Below are 24,671 nucleotides of genomic sequence, written 5' to 3' on the forward strand. Positions count from 1 at the left end.
TTTATGATATGTATAGATAGACGAGCTGTCGCCCGCAAACTTCGTTAACGCAAATTTGGACCACCCATTACGCCATTTTGTCAGCGCAGATTTAAAAAAAAGCTAGCTATAATATGCCTATCCATATTACCCAGCTACCCTCTAGCGAAAGTCCCGTCGAAATCGGCTCAGCCGTTTCGGAGATTACCCGGAACAAACGCGGCTAGCGGACAGACAGACAGACAAAAGAAAATTAAATCCGGAATTTTTCCTTTGTTATTACAAACAGACACTCCAATTTTATTTTATGTATAGATATAGATAGATAGATTTACACACTTTTGTTGCCTGAGAAATAACTTTATTTCGACAGAAACATTTGTAATAAATTAATAATTTAAGGTTACAATCAATCGACATTTCATTATCTAAAGATGGGTAAGATCTGAGACGCATCAAGTGACATTCGCTATTATCGGAAATCTAGTTAGAGTAAGCTCAAAGCAATATCTCTTCTGTGTTCAAACACCGAAACTACGTTAATAATTGCCCTCCATAGCTTATATTAATTCGATCTGGCCCCTGGGCTTTCGTAAATGCCTACCATATGCAATTCCGTATTACATTTTATTTTAGAGAAGTCTATATAAAGTGTTCCCGTTAACAGAAAATTCTTAATATAATGCCGTCGATAATTCAATTAAAAAAAAACTAAGTATTAGTAAAAATATAGTAGGCAATAATAATCAATTTAATCAAAAGCTACGGGACGAGATTGGTTCATTTAACTTTTAAACGAACTTGATATCCCTACTTAAGTTAAAGGCGTTATAGCGAATACTTAAATAAAGGCAGGTATTTCTACGACTCAAGTTTTTTTTAAAATTGAAGCTTTAATTAAATAATTTAAAATAGTAATTTTAGGTAATACAAAAATTTTTGCACGAATATAATAATAATTACTTATTCTAATCTTACCTTTAAAAAAAAGCACAACACTTAATCACAGCCAATTCACTTCGAAAGTTTCAATAAAACTCACTTTACACGTTATAATTTATATTAAATAGCGTCTTAAAATTGCCTAATTAGTTAATTTAATTAATGCTTAAATTTATTTAATCCCAAAACTAATATCAATAACTTATACAGAGTAAAAATGCACGATCTCCGACTTAGCGTTTCAATGTCACGGACGCTATCATAGAACTGTATTTTCCTGCGAGCACCGTTAATAGACTGCAAGTATGTATCTGAATTTCAGCGTCGTGATAAACACGTAGGTAGCCATTTACCTATGTGTGTTAACTGACGTTAGAGTAACGCGAATATTGCAAGGGCGTAGAGGACCGTAGACTGTCTACGTCCTTCTACGCTTTGTTATAAGGTACAATATTAAATGTAAACTTTTTTGTGTAACATTATCCTTGTCTCTTGTGATAACAGTAGTAGACATCGGGTGACTTAACTTGAAACAAGGTGTATAAAGTGAATTTAATGGAAATCTCAGATTTTTCTAAGTTGTTAATATTATGTTTTAAGAAATTTTATTCATCAAAAATAAGTGTTTTGACAAATTTTAACTTACCTGTCAAAAATTTTAATGTAAAAATGTTGTTTTTTTACTATTAAACATTAAAGTCGATTTGTTCTGGGGTTCTATCGCTAATTAGCTAAAAAAATTGTGTATATATTTGTGGACACTGATCGCGAAAATGCCTAAACAGATTTGAATTCGATTCTCACTAATTTATTTCGGTCAGCATAATTCTATACTTCTTACCTTTTTCGTCTAATTCATTGTCAATGCGACTGGGAAAACACTATTTACCCTTAAATTAAAGTCACACTTATTCCCGGGCCTTTAAATCACAGTAGTTCAGTATGTGTACAGTCGCGGAAATCCGCGATGGTCTGTTTCAGGAAGAATTCTCTGTTTAATGCAACGGGACAAACTCCGCCTACTAATTAGATGCAGTGAGTGCCAACGCAGAGATAATAAAAAAAAAACAGCTGTATATCCCTTACCCGCTTTTCGGTACAGACACAGATGTTAGCTGTGGTGTATTGATTTTTGATCCGCGTCTCGTTACAAAAATTTCAAACGATTGTAGCTTTTAAGGTGAAACTCTGACTGATACCCTGACTGTACAAGGTAACACGTGATAATGGAGAATTAGGTCAACGTAACTACACCATATGACTATCAATTTAAAAATTTAATAACCTGATGTTAAAAACTAAACAGATTTTCGTACATCACACAAAGTAGACACATATTTCAAGAATTGATGCCTTTAAAATAATCTATTCATAACACATTCACACACATATGTTGTTCATATTACTAACTTTATTTCATTACGTGCGCGATTAATATAATATTAAAAAAAATCTGTTAAGATACATGAAGCTATAGTGCCGGAGGTAACTGACGAATAGCAGTTCTTGCACCCAACGATTCTCCTACATACGCAAGGCTACAGTTCCCAGAACGCTGTTGCAGCCGTTAAATCCAACCAACCAAATCTCTCGCTTTGTAACTACTGAAATTCGTAATTGATGTTTCTCGGTAAAACGATTTGCTGTATTTATTTAGTTTGAAAAGGAAATAATTTGCTTTTCAACCGTTTCATTTTGCGTTAAAGTTGTTTTCTCCACTAATGGGAAAAGATCGATACTTGAATTCGTTGTAAGTTTTATACTTGTGTTTGTTTTTTCTGGGTGTGGTAACATTTTTTTTTGTCATTAAGATCAGGTGGACCTTGTATCTAAATAGGGTCGGCACAGTAGATATTATTTAGTATGTTAGTAACCTTTCAATTAATTAATTCCTAGACATATCCATTCTAACTTTTATTTTATCAGACTAGCTGTCGCCCTCGGCCACGTCCGCGAGAAATTAAATAAAGTTATTGTTACTAGCCTAAGATTTCTTCCAGACTATCCTCTACATCTATGCCAAATTTCATCGAGATCTGTTTAGCCATTTAGGAGATACCTTTTAACAAACTCCATCTGAATTTGTGCAATCATACTATACTAATCATACCAATATTATAAATGAGAAAGTTTAGATGGATGGGTGGATGTTTGTTAGAGTTACAAACTCTTTCCTAAACGACTAAACGGATTTCGATGAAATTTGGTATAGATATAGAGGATAGTCTGGAAGAACACATAGGCTACTTCACTTTTGTTTTTTTTTTTAATTCTGAACATAAGTAAGATTAAAACATACAACCATTTCCCAAAACCAAGATAATATGATGTACACTTTAATAAGCTCTTAACCAACTCAGTGTAAAACTTTAAAGATGTCATAGCTTTATCCTTAAACTTAAAAGGTAAATTCGAAATAAGTTATGATTTTTTTCACATTGAGTATACAATATAACAGTTTAAGTAGGAAGAAGCAAGGTTATTTCCAACATCGCAGAAAATCTTTTTTTGTTTATCTATACTATTATAATAAAGCGTAAACACACACTTCTTAGTTGCCTAAGATGTCCGCAATTACAGCATATTTTTAAAAATAATACTTTTTTTATTAAAAAGCCCTACACTCACGTCACACTGTAGGCTATATATTTTTACGCCATTAAACTTAGGGGGTAAACATTTTGGATAAAAATCCTAATGTGGGAAAGAGACCATAAGTTGCTGCCAACATCAAGGAAGCACGGTTGCCATAGTTTGTCATCGTCATGTCATTTTGACATTTGCAATTCATAATTTGACACATGTAAACTATAAAATAAAATTTTGATAATTTTATGCGGATGAAGTCGCACGGGAACAGCTAGTTTGGAATAAATGTATACAGAGTGTAATTTTTCTATAAAAACAGTTTTTTTTAATATATAGAACTTTATAAGTTTCAACGTCAAAGATCTTTGTTTTTTTTTTTGTTTCTCAAGTAGCTTTTCACTTTTATATATTTATCTCGATCGCGGTCTTATTACTTAATATATTTATCATCACATTCAAAAACTTTGAAACAACTCATATTAATTAAAATACATAAGTCAAAACTAAGTCTGTACTAATAGAAGTGAAAATCGTTACTCGATTTAAAAATCTCCCCTTGTAGTCGTCGGTTTATTTTGTAGTTATGAGCATACGCTGACTTAATTAAACTCAACTTACCTAACTGCATCACCTGTAGTCGCCATTCTGTCTTTCCCAACAATTAGCTAGAGGCGAAAAAAAAAATCAACCCTACTATGTCTGAATAGCCTAGTGGTTTAGGGTACTGCCTGTAAAGTATCGAGTCGCGAGTTCGAATCCAGCTTTGGACATCCTCTCTTTGTAAACTTTTGAGTTCAGATTATTTGTACAAAATGATTTTGTTTACATATTTTTAATTTATGAAGCATTTAGTACTTTTAAATTTAAAGGGTGTGAGTGCGTTCTGCATCCAGCATATTTCATTCCCGCCCAGTTCCCGAATGACTTGTTTAACTGTGCAGATAAGTACAAGTCAGATTAGAAAGTTAGTTCCACATTAACCTGCGAACCCATAACCGTTCTGTTAAACGACAATTAACTAAAGATTAGTAGTGGCAAAATTGATCCCTAAAAACCGTTAAGGTTGTTAACAATTGAATTTTCATGTAAACATAGTATTTTTCGGAATCATCAATGTCATAAAAACATGTTTGAGTAATGATAATGACATGAAATCACACGTTAACTTCATTGAAATGTAGTGATTTACAAGCGAAAATCCATTGTATTCTCCAGTTAGTTTCCACTACCACTTGTACAAAAACATATTGTTGTATATAAACAACGTAAACGGCAGTTTTGTTTTTCAACGTTGAAAACACGCAGTTGTGAACATTATAGTGCAGTGATGTTGTTAGTATAATGCAATCATTTAGTGAACAAGTGATGCTAGGATCATCACTACTTTTGTACAGTTTTATAATAATTAAGAAATGTGTATGAACCTAAAGTTTAATTAGAATGAATCTTAACAGGGCCTGTTTTAGTATTGACGACATTGTGCGAGGGATATCCCCGAAGCCCCATAATGCATACAAGCCCATACCCGCTTACATCTCTTTATGTACGGCCCTGAGCGGTCACCCTACCTCGATATGGGATCTTAATCTTGGTATGGGATTGATTTTTAATTGGTGTACTTTGCAGGTGAATGATGATGTGACAAATAATATATTTTGAGAGATGAAGACACATAAAACTATATATGCATAACTTTAAACTGTCGTGCTTTTTATTAATACAATGTTTGTAAGATACGGTTTTCTTACCACGATTGGGATTTTTAAATTCCCGATATTTACACAGTTGCATGCCGCATATTCACGGACTGACTCCGGGAAGATACCGTGCTAAAACTACCCAATAGTAGAAAGAAACCCGAAACTCACAAATATGGTATTTTGTTTAAAATTATTAGTCTGTCAACGTTAATACACATTTTATTCTATGAACATAAATTTATTTCCCTAAGAGTAAATTTGTAATACTACTAGTGCCATCTAGTTCAATTTTTTAAAAACACTTCTCAACCATCTCAATCAAATATTGGATTTATAAAAATAAAATTACAGACTATAATAATACAGACGGATCATTTTTAACACACAATTTTATGTGGGAAATAATTAATAAAACACAGTAGTTTTTGCTATATCTTTATTATTTCGAACAAAACAGCTCTAACACTACATAATCCAAGAAAAAGTTATACTTTCTTATAATATACTCAAATTATTCTTTAAATCTATGAAATTTAGTATAGAATTAATAACCAACTTAAAATGAATTTTACATGTCATTATTAAAGTAATATAATATAACATAAACTGTTACTTTCTGTAAAACGATTATAACGATTTAAAAACATATAAAACATTCGTTACGATAACCTAACCAGTTATTAATATCTGAGATCATAGTATATAAATTTTTGTACGGAATGTTTTGAAAATACAAATAATATCAAAATCATATGAGTTACAGAAATTTAACAATTCATAATATAATGTAAACATTGATTTGTCTATTTCTATAAGCGATGAATTTTGAAGCAGTTTAACGTTGCCTACGCACTACTATTCTATTTCGCATAATATATGGAATCTTGAAGGACTTTTAAACGGCTGCTGCGACGGAGAATTTAATATTCCTGAAACCAAGGTAATTATATCAATTTCGTTAATCCTGTAGGTATTAACTAATAGTCATGAATTACTACAGCCAGAATCAAGTTATTGGATTTTAAAATTAAGAACAGCGCCATCTAGTATGAAATAGCCCATTCATGATAAAGGCTTTCAGTTGTTTATTTTTAATTCATCAATTCGTAAAATAACACAAATAAGAGAAAGTTTTCTAATAAGTTACACAACCAGGTTTTGAAAAACTTTCATATAAAATAGGTAAATATAATTTTAAGATGAGTCCTAAAATGACTAAGCGTATTTAAAATTGGCCTTACAAGGCGTCTGGGCTGCCTCCAGTAATTCTGGTAGTAATCGTTGTGGGAAGTCATGTCGATGGCTTCGTTGTTGCCAACGTCAACATGTTGTTCGGCCTCCTCCTTGTTGGTCTTGTACTGCTGGAGTGCACTTATCATGTCTGAAATTAATTAAATATTTAATATTAACAATAATTATTAGAGTCAGCTATCCAAGATGTTCCTCGGATTGTTCAGAGATTTACTAAAGCCAGATACAAAAGATTTGTATGTAACTCCTAACCCAGGAGTCTAACATGTGAAACATTTAATCAGTGTATTTATTTAAGAAGCATTACAACGCTTTTATGGCAAGAATAAAAATAATGTACATGCATTTTTACAAATTTAAACTCTTTTTCCCAAAGCTTCCGCTAGATGGCTCTTAAACCAGAAAAACGATTGAAGTAAATTGTTGTTTGGTTACGAAAACGACCCATAGATGGCCTTGCTTGTAAGTTTTCATTCGTTCAAACCGACATCGGGATTTAAAAGTAAAAAGCGGATTGGTTTCAATAAACGAAAAGATTAATCCTAACTAAATTACTGCTAATTGCTATTATAAGACTAAATATTTAAATGCAATGTCAAATTAAATTCCAGATACTCACAGTGCAGCTCGAAGAATTGAGCTTCCTGCATCAGAAGATCATAGTACTGGAAATCTTCCGGGAGCAGCAACATCTGATTGCGCAAAAAATTGAGAATGTGACGGAACATTCCGCCATCGCGATCAATGAAGTAATGTTGCTTCAGGGTGTCAAGAACAACGGGCACGTTGCCGGAAAACATCCTGCCCAGTTTCGACTCCGGATACCTGGAATTGTTGTACAGAAATGTTTCAAACATTGAACGATACGACATCCAGTACCTACTTAATTTCAATTCCACACCTAAAGTAAGTAAAAAAAATATTCATGCAATGGAATTGAATACCTACTTCTTTTGGGAAGTCGGTCAAAAAGAAACAATAAAAACATTAAATTTCATAGGTTGTGGGTATAGGCTATTTTGAGTCCAATCAAATAATAGCTAAATTGATTATCATACTAATATTATAAATGCGAAAGTTTCGATGGATGGATGAACGAATTTTTGTTAGAGATTATAGCCTAAACGGCTGAAAGGATCTCGATTAAAATTGGCGAGAACGATAGTCTGAAAAAACGCATAGGTCACTAACATTTGTATTTTTTTAATTCCATGCAGACGGAGTCGCAGGCGAAAGCTAGTCAGTAATAAATAATTCGCGTAGAGCTTAAAATTGAAATGTTCATAACATTAATTATATGTGAAACCTGTAAATTCCACATCGATCCCGTTCACGGAAAGATACATTCGATGTAATAAAAGTGTTTTTAGCGTCAAAAAGGATAAACAATATTCATCTATTTCATTCATATCGCAAAGAGTTTTTATATCTTTTTAGGTTTTCATTTTATTTAATGTCAATAGCCAGCGGTTGTTTTGCTATTTCGTGGAATGCTGATAGCTACCTGTCTTATCAAATTTAAAAATTAATTCTGCTTATAGAAAATCCCTTCTTAGTGCTCGAGTATCGGAAAGAAAAATTTATACAAATTTTACGCTCCAGCGGCCAAATGTGTATTCTAATTAGTACTTAATAACCATTTGAATAGTTTTTCGAGCGCATAGTATTAATAATATTAATTTTAGAGATACGACTATCTGCGGGCAAAGCAATAAGGTATGTAGAAGGTAGAGGGCAATACGCGGTATGTCAAGACAAAATACTTATTACACATATAGGCAGAAACTTGAGGTGATGCCGAAGGCAAAATAGACGCACGTCTTATCTGTGCTGTCTGTTAAGAAGAATCTTGGTTTATTCTTTGCAGTTTGCCTTTCCATATTAAAACTGTAAATAGTCAATCTTGCAGCAAGTGATTAGAGTTCCTTAATTTGCATTGGTCAACCAATTACCCTTAATGGGTTCTCACTAGTTATTCAGAATTACGTGAACACTAAATAGTAATTTCATCAATGTTATTTTTTTAATGTCAAATTTTAAAAGGTAAAAAAGTGTAAGCAATACCGCAGGTAAAGCCTAGTAATGTAATATCTTTAGGGTTCGTCAAAACAGTTCTATAATTTATCAACGTGCATACAGCGTCGCAACGAATTAACATCCCCTTTCCACTAGCGTGATAGCCGCGTTACTATTCTGTAGAGTGGCGTGAGACTTACATAAATAAAGAAGTCACACACAACCACAGTCGAGCAGTAAATTGCGCTAGTCGAAATAGGGTTTAAATAAGCTGTGTGTCGGTGGCCGCACCGCCGCAGGCCTGGCCAGAGGCGTCGCGGCCGGAGCGACGCCCCCGCGCCTCGATACAACGCTCTTTTAATCAACACACTCGAGGCTACGAACATAAATATCCGGCCTTCTCTACCTACCTCGAAAACGAAAAAAAACAAAAACAACTTTTTATTGATTTCAATTTATTAGTATTAAAAATTTAAACACTAATATTTTTTAATATAGTTTTAATATGCATTGTGTAAAAAATAGAATTTATTTATTTAATTATACAAAGAGAAAATTTGTATTGAAATATCAAACAAAAGTTCCCTATATATTTAAACATTGATGAATTATTGGTTATTTAATGTTCGAACAGTAATAGCCTGAAGGATTAAAATAATTGAGATAAAAGAACGAACGAACGTGACGTAATAAAATGAGGGCTGCATTAAAATAAGCCTGTATTTATATTTCAATTAATTTAGTAATTACATTATTGAAATAATTTTGTAAACTGACTATTATATCAAAGCAGTCTAAATACTTGTTACATTTATTTAGGTTTCTGTTATTATAAAAAATAATAATATCGAATCGAAATCAGCACAAATTACTAACGAACGTAACTTATGTAACACTAGCTTTTTCCGTGCGACTTCATTCGTATAAAATTATAAAAACCTTATTTTATTGTTAAATTCTCAATTGCAAATGTCAAAATTACCGTTACCGTAATAACCTTGCTTCCTTGATATTAGCAGCTTGTAGTTTATAGTCCCTGAAAGAGACGATCTTGTACGGGATCTTGTACGCGAGTAAAATAAATAAGAAATAAACCAAAACTAAACAACTTTTAATAAAATTTACAAAATAATAAAAATATATACATTTCAGCCTAGCGTTGTGACATCTGCTCGAACACTGCTTCAAATATTTACAAAAGAATTAATAAAAAAAAATATAACTATTCGTTTGTTTTCTTAAGATTAATGATCAATGATGAAAATAATTAATGGCAAAAGAGTGCTTTAGTAGAAGAATTTAAGTGGCGTTCAGCTATCTTTCAGCAAATTTTCCAACAACCAGTTCCACCAATACAGAGAATGAAAAACGAAAATGATGAAAAAGCGAAAATGATTCATTGTGACCCGACACAAACGCGGACTTGCGGACAGAAAGGCAAACATTTATTTCGTTAAAAACAAATACGTCGTGTTTGCGAAATATGTTGTTTGTAACACACAGATACTCCTGTTTCATTAATTGTATAGATTCGAAAGCGAACGGTTAAAAATATCGATATGCTTACAAACACTCCAATAACAAAATACCTATCTAAAAAAAGTGTGTAACGTTTGCTCATTTTTTCAGGTTTTTTTATTACAGATGTAATAGTGCGTATATTCAAGGAAAGATAGTGAAGTTCGCAGATTCTGCTGAAACTATGGATGTGCATCAATCGAGAATATAGAATAAAAAAAGTTGCATCTGTTAGTTTTTTTTTCTTTTCTAGCGCAAATTTAATGCTGGAATAAAATAAACTAATCTGACGCTATTTTTCTCTTCGCCTAATCATTGTTATCCACATTCTTGCTATCAGTATTAAGTAAAAGTCTAAGGATTAAAAAAAATACTCACTTGGTAAGCGTCTCCAGCGACGAAGTATAGATGACACCTCCAACGTCGATATGCACCGGTGCCTTAAAGGGCGAGGTGGTCTCAACCCTTGGCATGTTGCTGATCCTTTTATCCTCGTAAGGTTCCGGGAGTGAGTGAATTGGCCTTAATGCATGGCTTTCCATTTCCTACAATAGGTACAAATGAAATTTAATTGCAATCTATTCACTCGCCTTTAAATAAATCACTAATGGCCAGTTACATAGATACGTTTAACCATTCGTTGGTATTTCGATAAATTCACGAAATGCGTTTCTGAACTACGTAACTTTTTATTCCTTTGAAATTAATTTTAACTTTACACTAATAAATCACTAGGTTATGATAAAAATGAAATCTTCAGCAACCCGGCATAAAAGTGGTATGAGAACAAATTTAACATAAAGATTTTAAATAGCACAATAAGATGGTTACCGTATTAATAGTTTAATTAGAGAGCATTGAAAACAAAACATAAACGAATATCGTATTACTTACTAGTTTACAGCGCCTATAAAGATTATACGACAAATATTTCCAGCTGAGGGCCTGTTGGTCCGCCGTAGTTACCTAAAAAAATTAATTTGAACAAAAGTTAATCAAACAGATATTTTCTATAAAAAAACACTCTAAGTGTTAATCTTACTGAGCTAGTGCTTAACATCCTGCGGACGCATCTTCATTTAGTTCAAACTAAAAAATACCTACCACTTTTCGGAGCGGTTCCAAAGAAATATGGCCGAACGAATCGGCCGGTCGCTTCCTAGTAGAAGCTACGCAGATGGACACAGCGATGCAGGCTGTGCCAATACAGGGGAAAGCTTCCCAAATATTGATCTGCAATATAAAATAATATACATTAAAATATATAAGACCGAGATACCGTCTGCGTGGAATTAAAAAAAAAAAGTAAGAAGCCTATGTTTTCTTCTAGCCTGTGTGCTACATCTGTGTCAAATTTCATCGAGATCCGTTCAGCCGTTTAGGCGACAAACTCTAACAAATATCCATCCATCCATCCAAGCTTCCGCATTTATGTTAAGGAAGAAGTAAGATATATTATAGTAATGTAAAAAAATTTAGACGGCTCAAAGCACTATTTTTATAAGCATAGTTTGGATTGCAAATCAGATTCATGTTTGATTACCTACACGTAAATGACACGAAAAGTACCTACAAATTCTTCCAATCTAAAAATAAAATATTGACTACTCATGGCCAACATCATTATTTTTAATTAACCCAATGGGTTAAAAGTGGGCATTGTTCAATTCAAATGAAAAGCGTCGGGGGCGTAGTTGTTAATCACCTGACCTGTCCGGACCGTAATAGGTTGGATTTATTTCATACACAATTTTCCACCGTTCTTAAACTAAAGGGATAAAGATCCACATATCTGCGAAGAAATTCAAGGATTTCTATGTATGAAGCCAACCAACCGGGCCAGAGTGGTTGACTAAAACCTACTCACCATTAACTTACGGTAGGCTCCAAGCTCCTGGGATCCCCTAAAGATAGCGACGCGAATGTAATGTTGACTACGGGTATAATGATTTTTTTTTATGATATTGTTAACATAACGAAAGGCGTATTCTAAATTTCAGATCAATCAGGAAGTGATTGTAATTCAAATAACTAGATCACCTAAATAAAAAGTGCAAGTTAGAAATAAACTGTTTAGTAAACTGCAATATTTCATTTAGAAATGCTCTTTCTGTTACTTATCCGCGTGTAATCAAGTTTCACAAATGTGATGCGCGCAGATATGATAGTGGAGGCGTGGGAGAGCTGAACAACCTACTGAGCTACGCTCCCACGACATTTTTGTAAATCCCAATCCTGCATATGGTATTAATCTATTATTATATTACAAGATAAATGTCAATTTGTGCACTAAATCATTAACATTGAATGATATTAGTGATTTGATCAATCTCGAATTAAAAAACTGTAATTTGACGAAACTGTAAAATTAGGCCACATTTGACATCTATCAATTTTTAGCTTCATCGTTGCATTTTTGATAATATCGATGAAAGAAAATTAATCGATACAGACTTCGAGTCTATCGATTTTTCAAAAGAATTTAGTATCAAGAATTAGATGTTTACATTTGTTAGTGAAGAATTCGAATTATTTCTTAGTTCGCATAGTTATGTAATATTTTAGCTGCCTGATATAATTAATGTCACCCTTGACATGCCGATTCCGAAATACCACAGTTAATAGACAAATTAGCCCTTGAATGCCAATTTACGCCTATAAATGTTTACTGTGCATTGTATTATTAATAGGAATGTGTTATATTCTTATTGAAACCAACCCGCAGGGGGCCAGCGTGGTTGACTATGGGCTAGTCACCCTAAGATAGGGTAGACTCCGAGCCCTTCGGTGGGGAAGTACAGTGACCTGGTGATGATGATGATGATGATGATGATTCTTATTGAAACTTGTTGTGATTCTATAAAGATCTGTTTTTACTAAGATAATAAATGGGATGGTTATATAGTTATTAATTATTATACATTTGGGGAAAAAGTGGCAACCCAGTATCTTAGATGGAGACTAATAAGATGTCTACTATGGAATTTTGTCGATCTTGTACCTGTGTTAAAAATTACCCTGTCACATATATGTGCGGTAGTAAAAAACAAACTCCGGAAGTAAAAAATTGTTTTAGAAAAAAATTAACTATGAGCAATTTGGTAATACTTAAGAAATATACTTTAATGCAATTTTTTAAATTTAATATACATACATAAGTGGTATTCGGACAAACTCCGAACGCATCATTTACAATATTAACCAATCTTTGTTTTCCATTTTAATTATAAATGATAATGTTTGGATGGATGGATGTTAGAACCTCCAAAACGGTTGTATAGATCGTTATGATATTTGCTACTCTAATGGTAATATTAACTACTTAGGTTTTTTTAAGCCGCGCGGACGTAATTGCTAGTACAAACTACAACCAATAAAAGTGTAACAAGTCAAACGAACTATTGCAATATAACGTTATAATATCAAATTAAATTTCTTTTCGGAATTTACCATCCGATAATTAACTTGCCCTGTTTCTATACTTGCTACTATAACATGTAAATGCAGCTTTCCACTGTTTCAACGTATACAAACATATAGACGATCCTCTAAATCTCTTTGAACAGAGAGAGATAGCATTACATATCTCATGAAATTTCGCTAGACTTAACTTCATAGAAATCCATTACCGTAATACTTGATAGTTACATATTGCCATCTCTATCGCTCCCTTTGATCAAATATATATATTGATATTAATGCAATTAGTGCACGACTAAATTCTATCGTAAAACCATCAAAAGGATTTAAACAAATATATTACAGAGCGGCCATTCGATTCAATTTCCGTGCCACTTCACACGGTTGTAGCGAACTGGTATTAACTACTATGTAACAAGCAGCTAGTGCATTATAGAATAGTTAAATGTAACAGTATCGTTGTTATGTCTATTAATACATTTTGAATATTTTAGGAAATCATACAGTCATATTCATTAAAATGTTGTCTCTCAAAAATCTTGACAAGCACTTGAAGAAATCACTCATAAATACAGTAGTGAGGGAACCTCTGGGGCGCCATGACTTCGCCCGAGGGCATCTCATACCTGTCTGGTTTCATTATAAATACGCCGACGGCTGTTAGCCTACTCTTCATACGAATACGTAGAACTTTAAATACCAGCATAAAACTGAATACTAAAATGTTACGCATTTTTTTTTAAATATGATTAAACAAAAGACATCAGTAAACAACGCGAACAGTCAAGAACTTATTAGTAGAGGACATTCAGTCTGGAAGAAATTGTTTTATTATAAACTATATAAGAGGAAGGTAATGAGTGAGGATTACACTATAAATTTTAACACATTTACAAAAGCAAGAAAAATCCTAATTCTTCAACTGGTGCGGCGGCGGGCCAAAATGCGCCCCCAATGATATTTCCGACAGTGCGTGACAGGTCTTTCTAGACCCACCACCACTAGGATAGATTAAATTGCTATAACTATGTGGGAACGCAATGAAAACAAAAACATAAACATTTTATGTAATGTAACATATACCCCTGAGATAACCGTTTCGCACTTACGAGAGGTACATAGTTTTCTTAGTCCGCAACAGGTTAAGTACCGCGTCGGGCCGATATCGGCCTGTTACCTAGTGAATGTTGCAATAGGAGGAATGTCCTCTATAATAAAGCACTGCTTATATGACCCTTAAATGACGCTGTATGTGATATAAATCGATTAAGTCACACTGTGCCGACCCTTCATAGGGACAAGGGCGAGCTGATAAAGATAATGATGATGTGGTATTAAGTAGGTAACATTATAGATATTTTCCTAATAGTAGAAGTACAAAGAAAACAATCCAATTTAATATCATCTTTATTAAATTAATATTGCATTGTTAGCAGAAGGCATTCTTAATAAAAATGTTTTAAACGTAATATTCAGACGCTATTTATTGCACATCGTGTTTTCCGATAATATTTTTCACAGTTGAACGATTAACAATTTATTTTAAATACAATTGAAATGAGTAAATTAAATGTTTATTGGAATCAACATATTTGAATTATTTACAAAAATCAGATTATTCAACCAGATGCCAAATTTACGGAATACCATACCGACTAAATTCATTTGGAAAGCGCAATTAAAATTTTGAAACTAGCTATGCTGTGTGGATTGGCGGCGTGCCTCAATTGTTCCCTATAAACGTAAGCGTTGCAATTAAACGCAATGCGAGGCGACGCAACGCGATGCGATAAACGCCATGCTCATCATGATTGGCAATTATAATGTGAACCTTAAGTTAAATCACCGAATACTTTAAATTTCGCGTCCCATTCATCATCTCCCCTACCTTATCCTATTCCCCTAGGCTTGGTGGACCTCGTTTTCGACCTCCAAATAAATCTATAATCCGTCATCTAAGTCATCACTCCCTTCTTGATCATGTCACAATTACGTAATCCATACATCTATTTCTAGGTCTACCTCTACCAGTGTATTTGTATTCGCATTGTCTATCTTTTTTTAGTTTTAGTCGCTAGCTTCCAAAGTGTTACAATATTCATCTCCCTTGTAAACCGCATTTCCTTTCTAGTATCCATACGGAATTTGCAGCGCTATTCAAAAACTTTCTGACGGCTCCGGTACGAGATGCTCCACAAAACACAATTTTAGGCGCGAAATAGTAAGGACAAAGGGCTCACTCGTCGCACATTTGCAGACATGAGCTCGTAGTTAACCAGGTGATGGCATAAAGTTTGGATCGTATTATACAAAAGCTCGAAAATTTAGAGCGCAGTCATTCTAGCGGACGTCGAACATTGTTTATTTCATTTCTACTCTTAATTAAATTTACTAAATACTCGCATTACATTCCAGTAATTACATCAAGTTCAAAATGCATCGTATAAAGTATTCCAGTCCGGTATTTGCTGGTCATATTTCTATTGCAGTAAACAAAGATAGACGCTGTCCGTTTTCCAACGCTACCTTTACGAACATCCTACAAATATTTTAACATGGCAGCGAACGTTGCATTCGAGTTTGCTTTTACATTATTGCAATAGTTTAAGGGAAGAGTAGATAAACATTAGCAGTTTAAACAAAAGCAAAAACTTATAGCGGAAATAAACAAAATGCAAAATAATAATTCTGCATTCAACAATTTATTGGAAATGAATAAATATGTGAAATATTTTCCGTACGCTTTTCTGTATCGCTTTATAAAATATAAAGCGTATTCAATTAAATTATCAGTGTGCCGTGTATAAAGAAATAGTAAATGTAGTGAATATTTTGATGATAAATATAACACAAAATTTTGACCGTATCGTAATATGTCGAATTAACCATTTTTTTTTAAATTTGAAAGAAACATTATATCCTAGAAATGTGCCAAGCATTTTATTAAGAAAGCAGCATCTTTCTTTATTCTCAAGTCATGAGTTAGAAATATGGACTTTTTTTATTATTTTTGAGTTTAACGAAACCATAATCTTTTAGTTTTCTGTTGTTCTTATATATCTTGCTACTAGAAAGATAACTTACGTGATTCTTTTCGCAACATAAGTGTGTACATTAATAGAATTTAATTAGATTTTCACAGAATCGACTTTTTATAACACGAATGTTTGTCGCTATGACAAGATAAAGAGGTCCAATTTTACTCCTTTTCCAGTTCCATCCGTTTTTTATAAAGAAAAGATTGGATGGGAAAGTGTACTTTATGGTGGAGTAGACGCATAGGGAGGGGAAATATCCTTAATATGTGCGTCTCCTCCTCTGTCGTTTAACGGTAGGCAACGCATATGCAGTTGCAAATGTCTATGGGCAACGGTCACTTCGCCACTTTGGCGCATTTAGGTGGCAGCTTGCTCCTTTCCCACCTTTTTTTAAACAAAAAAGTTTTCGTCCTTTACGCATTTTGAACGTCAAAGGGTAGGAAATAAATTTCCTATACTATGTATCATTTAGACTTCACAGTATTATACCAATGAATGCATTAATCAATTTTGTTTTCTTCGCTCAAGAATCGCCAAGGGCACAAAAGTATGTTGAGGATGAAAGGCGAGGTGCGCCTACGGAGACTTGGCCCCAGGCACCCGTGGCTCAATACATCTCTACATAAAATTCTCTTGTACATTATATAAAAATATCTTTCATATTTACATCACAACACGACTGTAAATTAAAATCACGGACGCCAGCTCAGCGATGCAAAAAACGAATAATCAAATTTGCTTCGAAACACGGTGAGGTTTTTTATTTAGTTTTTTACTTCCATCGTAAGGTTATACTGAAATCTAATAACGAATGAGACAGTAAAATGTTCTTTTTTTTTCAATAAAATAATAATTGTTGGTTCTTCCTCATTTAAAGATAAACAACAGTATACTTAACCATTTCCATTACGTAGGAGATGAAAATTCGTAATAAAAAAAGAGTATTTAGAACATATTAAGTAAAATTCCCGTTCGATTTATTCTCTTTACCCTTTCCACCTTTATCGCTTGCATATCCAAATTTTAATTAATAATAATAATGTTATCTAAGAATTCCACATCTAAGCTTGCAGTTGAATTACAAATTACTGTTTTGTAGGATAACCGTTCATTGAATTGAATTTTCATCAGACACCAAAAACCTTTTAAAATGAACTGTCTATCCGCGGAAAAAAATGACAGTGACAGTAAAGGCTGTTGCAAAAATACGATTAAAACAATGTTTCGATGTCATCGAGCCCTTGATGTATACATAACAAACAAATGATTGTTCCACAAAAAAGTATAGTTTAACAAACAAAAAAACACGATTTCGATTATTAAACTATTTTTAAATCAATGTAAAACAATATGCAAACTTTAAAGCCCTCTAGCGGCCAAACGAAGCAACTTTGGATAAAGGTTGGCCCAAATCGTCATATTTTCGACCAAGGATATTGTGGTAGTCCATTGTAGATGACTTCTCGGATAAGGATATCAGGTCATATCATATACAGAAGTATGTACATATTTCAGTTCATTATAAGGGGGCAGTCTATAATTCTATTGTAACGGATGTTCCGTAATAAAGTAACATCCGGTAAAACGCTTTCACTCGCCGCCTTTTACTACCAAAATTAGATTAATTGGTAACTCATATTGTACACGTGGTTCCGGTGTGCGGTGCCTTTGTGACATATTTGCTCTGTTTTCCCAAAATGTACTACTTAACAGACTAAACAAATTTTGATCACGGTCAAGTATATTAAGGGCCTGTTATACCAAATGGTAAATTGTCTGATAACAATCCAACTTGTAAAATATGTGATGGAAATATCGAATTTTGTTCCCTTATCTGACAGTGGGTTCATTTTTAATCTATCTGTGCCTCTATCAGCCAGTGGTGGGACAGGCCCTTAATCATTTAAGCTTCTACAGTAAAATGTATCCCAAATACTTCATTACTTGCATTTATTATCACAATTTCCTCTTCAACTATTAATATAGAGATATTGTAATAACAGTTTATTAATATACCAGCGTAGTTTATACAAAACACTTGATGACAGACAATACCTTTGAAAATTGATTGTTCGAGGCATCTGCCGGCCGAGGCTAACGCAAGTTTGTCAAATTCAATAGCGTGCGCTTGCCGGTTTTCCTGGTATATACTGCCGTCCCTTTTAATACAATGAATGTCACAGATTGCATGGAAGCTAAGGAAGGGTGTTGCAAATCCCGGGAGCGAAATTACTAACGTAGCACAGCTTTGTTTATTTTACAATGGTAGAGCCCGCTTTAACATCGTCGCACGAAATAGCACGTCTACACAGTAGACAGGCGTGAAGTGGACGCAATTCCGCGTTTCCTGATGAAAGTGGTGCCAGAGACCCAGTCTTAGTCCCCTTCCCGTCGCACCTTTTTCTTATAAAGAAGTATTGGATGGGAAAGTGGATTTAACGGTTGAGGAGACGCATAGGAAGGGTAAATATCTTCTATATGTGCGTCTTATTCATTTAGGTGCGACACATATGTAGTTGCGGATTTCTATGGGCAGCGGTCGCTTCGCCTTTCTGGCGGATTTAGGTGGCCGTTTGCTCGTTTGCCACCTCTTTGTAATAAAAAAATCTTTTCTTTTAAATTTCGGTCAAATTATGATTTTTTTCCTAGGTACTGAATGACGTTACGAGATATAACGTAATATTCGCTACGTACTTGCTGGTTTCCAGGTAAAATTACGTTAGGACTGCATAAATCGCCGTGTAACATTTAGCATTGTAACGCGTAACATCCGCATCTTAGATTTATGCATCTTTGAAAAAGTCATAAAAATCGTTATTGAAAAGCCTATCAGATTTTTTCAACACGAAATTGAAATAATAATTGATTTATGTGTTCTTCCAGACTGTCCTACATCTGTGCTAAATTTAATTGAGAACCGTCAAGCTATTTTGGAGATATGTAGTTAGTAAACATCTCTCCAAATTTTGGCATTTATAACATCAGCATATATTTTTTTTTCAATTTTATTAACACTTCAAGTTAATAAAATTGAAAAAATAGGGTAGAAAATTTTATCTTGTCAATAATGGGCAATGATGTAAACTCAAGCAATGCTTAAGTAAGAGTATCCGACATCGGGAGCTAGCGATTGAAAACTTATTTCACTTAGATATTTATCCGTTACATTTCTTCGCAAAATGTCGCTCTGTTTAAATGCAAAAGTTTCCCTGCAAAACTTGTTATATCTCTTCCAATTGAATCGGTACGGTTTGTTAATTATTGTCCTAGAAAACAAAACATAATATAGTATTATTGATGATATAAGAAATTTACTTATTAAATACTTCGATCCAAGTTCAATTCTGTAACAATTTATATGCCTTTCTCCTAAAGTATCAAAATAGTTTATAAAATATAAATACCTGTATAACTCAGAATACATGTTAGTTTTTCATTAAAAAAAATGTAATACTATCAAAGCTGAGTATGAATTATAAGGGACATGCGTCCATTTATGTAGATTATCGTTCAATATTGTCGTTTGCTTCGATAAACGCACTATGCAAATAAGACAAGATCATGTTTATAGTTGTAACTTAACTAAATATGTGTGCATAATTTAAATGTAAATCTTCTGGCACATTATGGGGTTAAAAGAAAGAGAGTAGTGTCCAAATTATCGCGTAAAGAATAAAAATGTAATTACACAGTGTTGATTGATCATTGTCCTTTTTGATCTCTGTTGCATACAGTCATATAATTTTATATTACAAAATTTTTACCCATCAGTTGCCAAGTATTAGACGTAAACTTTTATCGGGATTTTTTTATCGAGTGTATTTTATTAACTTTAAAGATAATGCGTATAGATTTGGCTAACTCGATGTCATTGTGTGGAGTGCATGTTTTCTTTCTATTCGTAATCAGACGTTGAGTTTTTTAGGGCGATACAAAGGCGGCCTGGTAGCTGCCGGCGTCCCCCCGGGCTCGTCGGCTTCCCATACGAATTGTAATTACTAGCCCGAAGCGAAGTGGCGCGGTCCTCGGTCGAAACATACTAACACGGACCTATCCGTTATGGAATTAATACTTGAATATATCATTGTTTTTCCATCTTGATGTCTATAAAAGTGAAGGCCCACAAAAATACACGAACAGAAATATTAGTTGTCAATAATTTTAATACGCGAATGTCAAATAGTAACTATCTAAATTTTCATCAGTATTATTATTATCGAAATAAACCCCCGACTAACCTCTAACGCATGACCGCACACAACCCCAGGCAAAATAATTTCTAACTGGATCTGTCTCTTCCACTTTGTCGTAACACTAACGATCCAATATTGTACTGCATAAAACATTTGTTAGAAGCATTGAAGCGGACGGATTCAAATAAATTTAAATATAATTTGCTATGGTAAATCGTACTATTAATGCGATGAATTGGTTTATCGTATATTGATAAAATTTGGAACAGAGATAGATTACATATATACTACATACACAAGTATCTAAGTTTTTCTTGAAATTCGTGCAGTTGGAGTCGTGGATGATAACTAGTATTAAACATACTAGTATGTATATATATTTTTCCACATTCTAAGCCGTAAAATTTGCTAATTTTGTTTAAAAAAAGTCTCTAAAAATTGAAAAGACTGATACGTATTCGATGGACTAACATACAACTTGCATTAAAAGAGACATGCGAGTGGCGCGCCCAAAATGATGGATTCGAATTGAAATTTTTACCTATATGTTTACTATAGAACTTTCTAAGGAATAAGGTACAGTTAAACAATATGATTTGTAATCTTTACTACAAGGCAGTCGAAAAAAATTGTTTTACAAAGAGCTATATTTAAATATAGGTAGTTTAAAAAATAACAGAATCCGTAAGCCTGCTTTTGTTTTGTCGTCATGCGCCGGAAAGGCAAGATTTGTTACATAAAGTTTTCAATGGTCTTTCGTTCGCGTAGCAACCGATCTCCGTAGCGGGATAAATGAAGACTTACGATATTTAACTTCCCGTTACAAATTTTGCAATACTACGGTTTCTTTTGCCAATAATGTCAAATATACGAATTTCATGATTCTTTTCATACAATTTTAATTTGGTAATTATCAGTTACTAGCTGTTGCTCGCGATTTTGTCCGCGTGAAATTAAAAAATAACATAAAATGACTTAGCTTATGTTACTAACAGATAAATTACCTTTCTAACGGTGAAAGAATTTTTAAAATCAGTCCAGTAGTTTTTGAGTTATTTCAATACATATAAAATTACAAATCTTTTCTCTTTGTACTATTGGTATAGATTGATAAATAATACTTTGTAATTGAAGCACTAAGTTTTACGTTTAAATCTAAGCTACAGTAGCGTTCATTAATTTTCTTAATAGTTTTTTAAACTTGAAAGGCGTACAATTAAAATTTAATTATATCACTAACTCTTTCCTTACTTACAGCTTCGGGAAAACTGTATAAAATTTCTAATGATTTTTTTATTAATATGAAAGCAAATGTTTCAGTTAAAATGTAACCCTGTCACCGGTATGATTTTGGTTGTTGAATTCTGTAAATAGCACTTGTACGGCGGGTCTGTATCGGTTCAAAATCGTCTATCGGTATTTGCGCTTTGTGTATTGTCTGTTGGTTTGATAGCCTCAATTCGGCAAGCAAATTCGTTTGTAAATTGTCCAGTTTCGACTTCTGACGTTTAATTATTTCCGTCGCAGTTATTTGAAGCCAAAGACATTTAATTAACACATAGACGAGGAATTGTGAACAATTTTTCTCTGAATGGTACATTAGTTGTCATGTTTAGTACACTACGTATTCTTGTACTCGTAATTAAACATTCTACAAAATTATAAATTTCATCATTTGTTATTATATGTATTTGTTATTATAACAGCTGTATAAAAAAAAAAACATAGAGACGAATTGAGTACCTCTTTCTTTTGGGAAGTCGGTCAAAAAATATAAACATATTAAATTTTATTTAATGATACCTTATTGGTAATCAAATTTAAAAGTTATTAATAATATTGACATGTTGTATTTAGGATCTACTCGAGATGATAGATAGCGTTAGTGATGATTGTGTAAAAAACGTTTCAACTGTGCCTCGTCTATAAATTTGAATCTCTTTGTTTGGAGCGCTCCGTCGCGTTCGCGTCGCGTCGGTCATCCGAATGTATTATTCGCTCATTCGTCAAATGACACTTAATTAAATAGTTCGTTGTCGATGAAAGTCTGTTGTGGTATATTGATTTAATTTTGGCTTTTACTAATTATGTGCGGGGTTAAATATGAAATACACGAGTTAGTGTGATATATTGTGGTTTTTTGACAATTGCCGATAGTAAATTAGATGATAGTTGTTCATGTGAGGTCGTATAGCTGGAAATATTCTATTGTCCTACATTCTATTGTTCAGTTTCGATAGGCAACGCATCAGTAACCTTCATAACCATGGGTATCGGTCATATAGATTTTATAGATATAAATAATTAATATCCGATGTTGCTTTCAAATATTTTAGAACTTATAGTCAAATAAGAATATTTACACCGGTGAGAGAAGCTCTGTTGTCGCGGTTAGTTCTATCAATAAATATATAAAACCCACCTGAGAATAGAAAATGACATAAAAGCAAAAAGTTTGACATGACAGCAATACGAAAAGGATCTTGTGACAATTTTTGACATTAATAAGAGGCGCTATTGGGCTGTCATAATTTAGTTTGAATTATGCCCAACGGGTCAGATACCCTTGTCGGTCTGTACAAAGTAATACGAGGTAATGTGTAACTTTTGTTTATAAACGAGTTAGTTGACAGTCTACAAAAGTTAAAAATATCCTCCAACATCTTTGAAAGAACATAGAAAACAATGTTTTAATACAAGCATTACGACAGTATATATCCCCAGATGTCTATCATGTTAAATGTTTATTTATTTTTACTAAATTTGTAAGTCGAAAGCATATTCGATACAATGTAGTGTCACGATCACGTTGATGATATAAAAAACTTATAAAAACATCTAAATTTATATTTTATTTGCATTAATAGTTCCCTGTAGGCTATGCGCATAACTTGGGGGCAACGAAAACTTGTATGGAGGCAATGAGACCAACTTTGTGGACTTTCGCCTGCAACCATTTACCTTTAAAATTATAAAATAACATAAAATGCTTTCACACTCAAGTTTAAACTAGGGTAACTTTACACCTCGCTCTACACAAACCAGTTCAATTTTAAGAATTATTTAATAAATAGCCAGTTACATATTAACCACTGACAGCAGTTCGAATTCACTATTAAGAGCGTGCGCACACCTTTGAGTAAACTATCGCACAACTGTTGTGCTATTGTCGATTGTTTCGCAGCGAATTCATTTGTTTAGTTGAACAGCTAAAATTCGAATAGTGCGCGCACCTCCATATAAGCTGATAGTAATCAAAGCGCTATTAAACAGTCCTGTGTTAGTGTATTTAAAGGTGTGTGCTCGCTCTAGAAGAATGACAATATATCCGTTTAAGTTTTATTCGATGCATGAATCATTTGAATTTCAAGTAAGGGCAACGAGGTCTGTAACGTCGGGCCTTTGGCTTTGCCCTAGGGCACATCGTCTCCCAAACGCCCTCCTTTATCAATAGTTGATGTTATGCCGCGGGCAGGGACAGCTTGAGCGTTCTACAGCTATGCACGTTTAGTCGAAATGCATTTTTATAACGAGAAAATATATCCACCTATGTTACTATAAAATACAATGCATTTCAAATAATATACGCGACAACGACCTCGAACTTTAAAACATCCTTAAAAGTATAGTTTTTAAAGAAAAACGACATGCGTAAAATAAGTTACAGATTTTAGATAATGGTATTTTGATTTTTGTTTCATGTTTTACCTAATTATGCGATATGAGAGAATTCGTCATAAATGTTTAATACTTAATACTAGCTTTCGTCCGCGACTCCGTCCGCGTGGAATTAAAAAAAAAAATGAGCCTATGTTTTCTTCCTGATTATCATTTACATTTTATACACGGGCAGGCGGATTTAACGGGAGCTTCTAGTTTTCGTTGGCTTAATTCATTTCTGAGACAGCTTCTTTTTATACTTTACAAGGAGACAAACGAGCGGCCGCTTGAATTCGCCGAACTGGCGAAGCGACCTGCCCTTACTCGAAGGATGAAACGCACATATAGAGGTTTTTTTTTTTTTT

At 33.5% G+C, this 24,671-nt stretch overlaps 1 protein-coding gene across 1 annotated transcript in view; it reads right to left on the reverse strand.

The window, feature by feature from the left end:
* Window positions 1–5,762: 5,762 nt before the first annotated feature.
* LOC106104468 (BTB/POZ domain-containing protein kctd15) overlaps window positions 5,763–24,671 on the reverse strand; it is a gene marked incomplete at its 3' end in the record, with an annotated part of 38,486 nt that continues 19,577 nt past the window's right edge. Inside the window, 6 exon segments of the mRNA XM_013284531.1 lie at window positions 5,763–6,139; window positions 6,452–6,591; window positions 7,081–7,286; window positions 10,374–10,540; window positions 10,890–10,961; window positions 11,100–11,228. Coding sequence (XP_013139985.1) covers window positions 6,131–6,139; window positions 6,452–6,591; window positions 7,081–7,286; window positions 10,374–10,537 — 519 coding nt within the window. The 5' untranslated portion in view covers window positions 10,538–10,540; window positions 10,890–10,961; window positions 11,100–11,228.

This window comes from Papilio polytes, unplaced genomic scaffold, assembly GCF_000836215.1.
Source record: "Papilio polytes unplaced genomic scaffold, Ppol_1.0 DF823621.1, whole genome shotgun sequence".
NCBI classification, from domain to species: Eukaryota; Metazoa; Arthropoda; class Insecta; order Lepidoptera; family Papilionidae; genus Papilio; species Papilio polytes.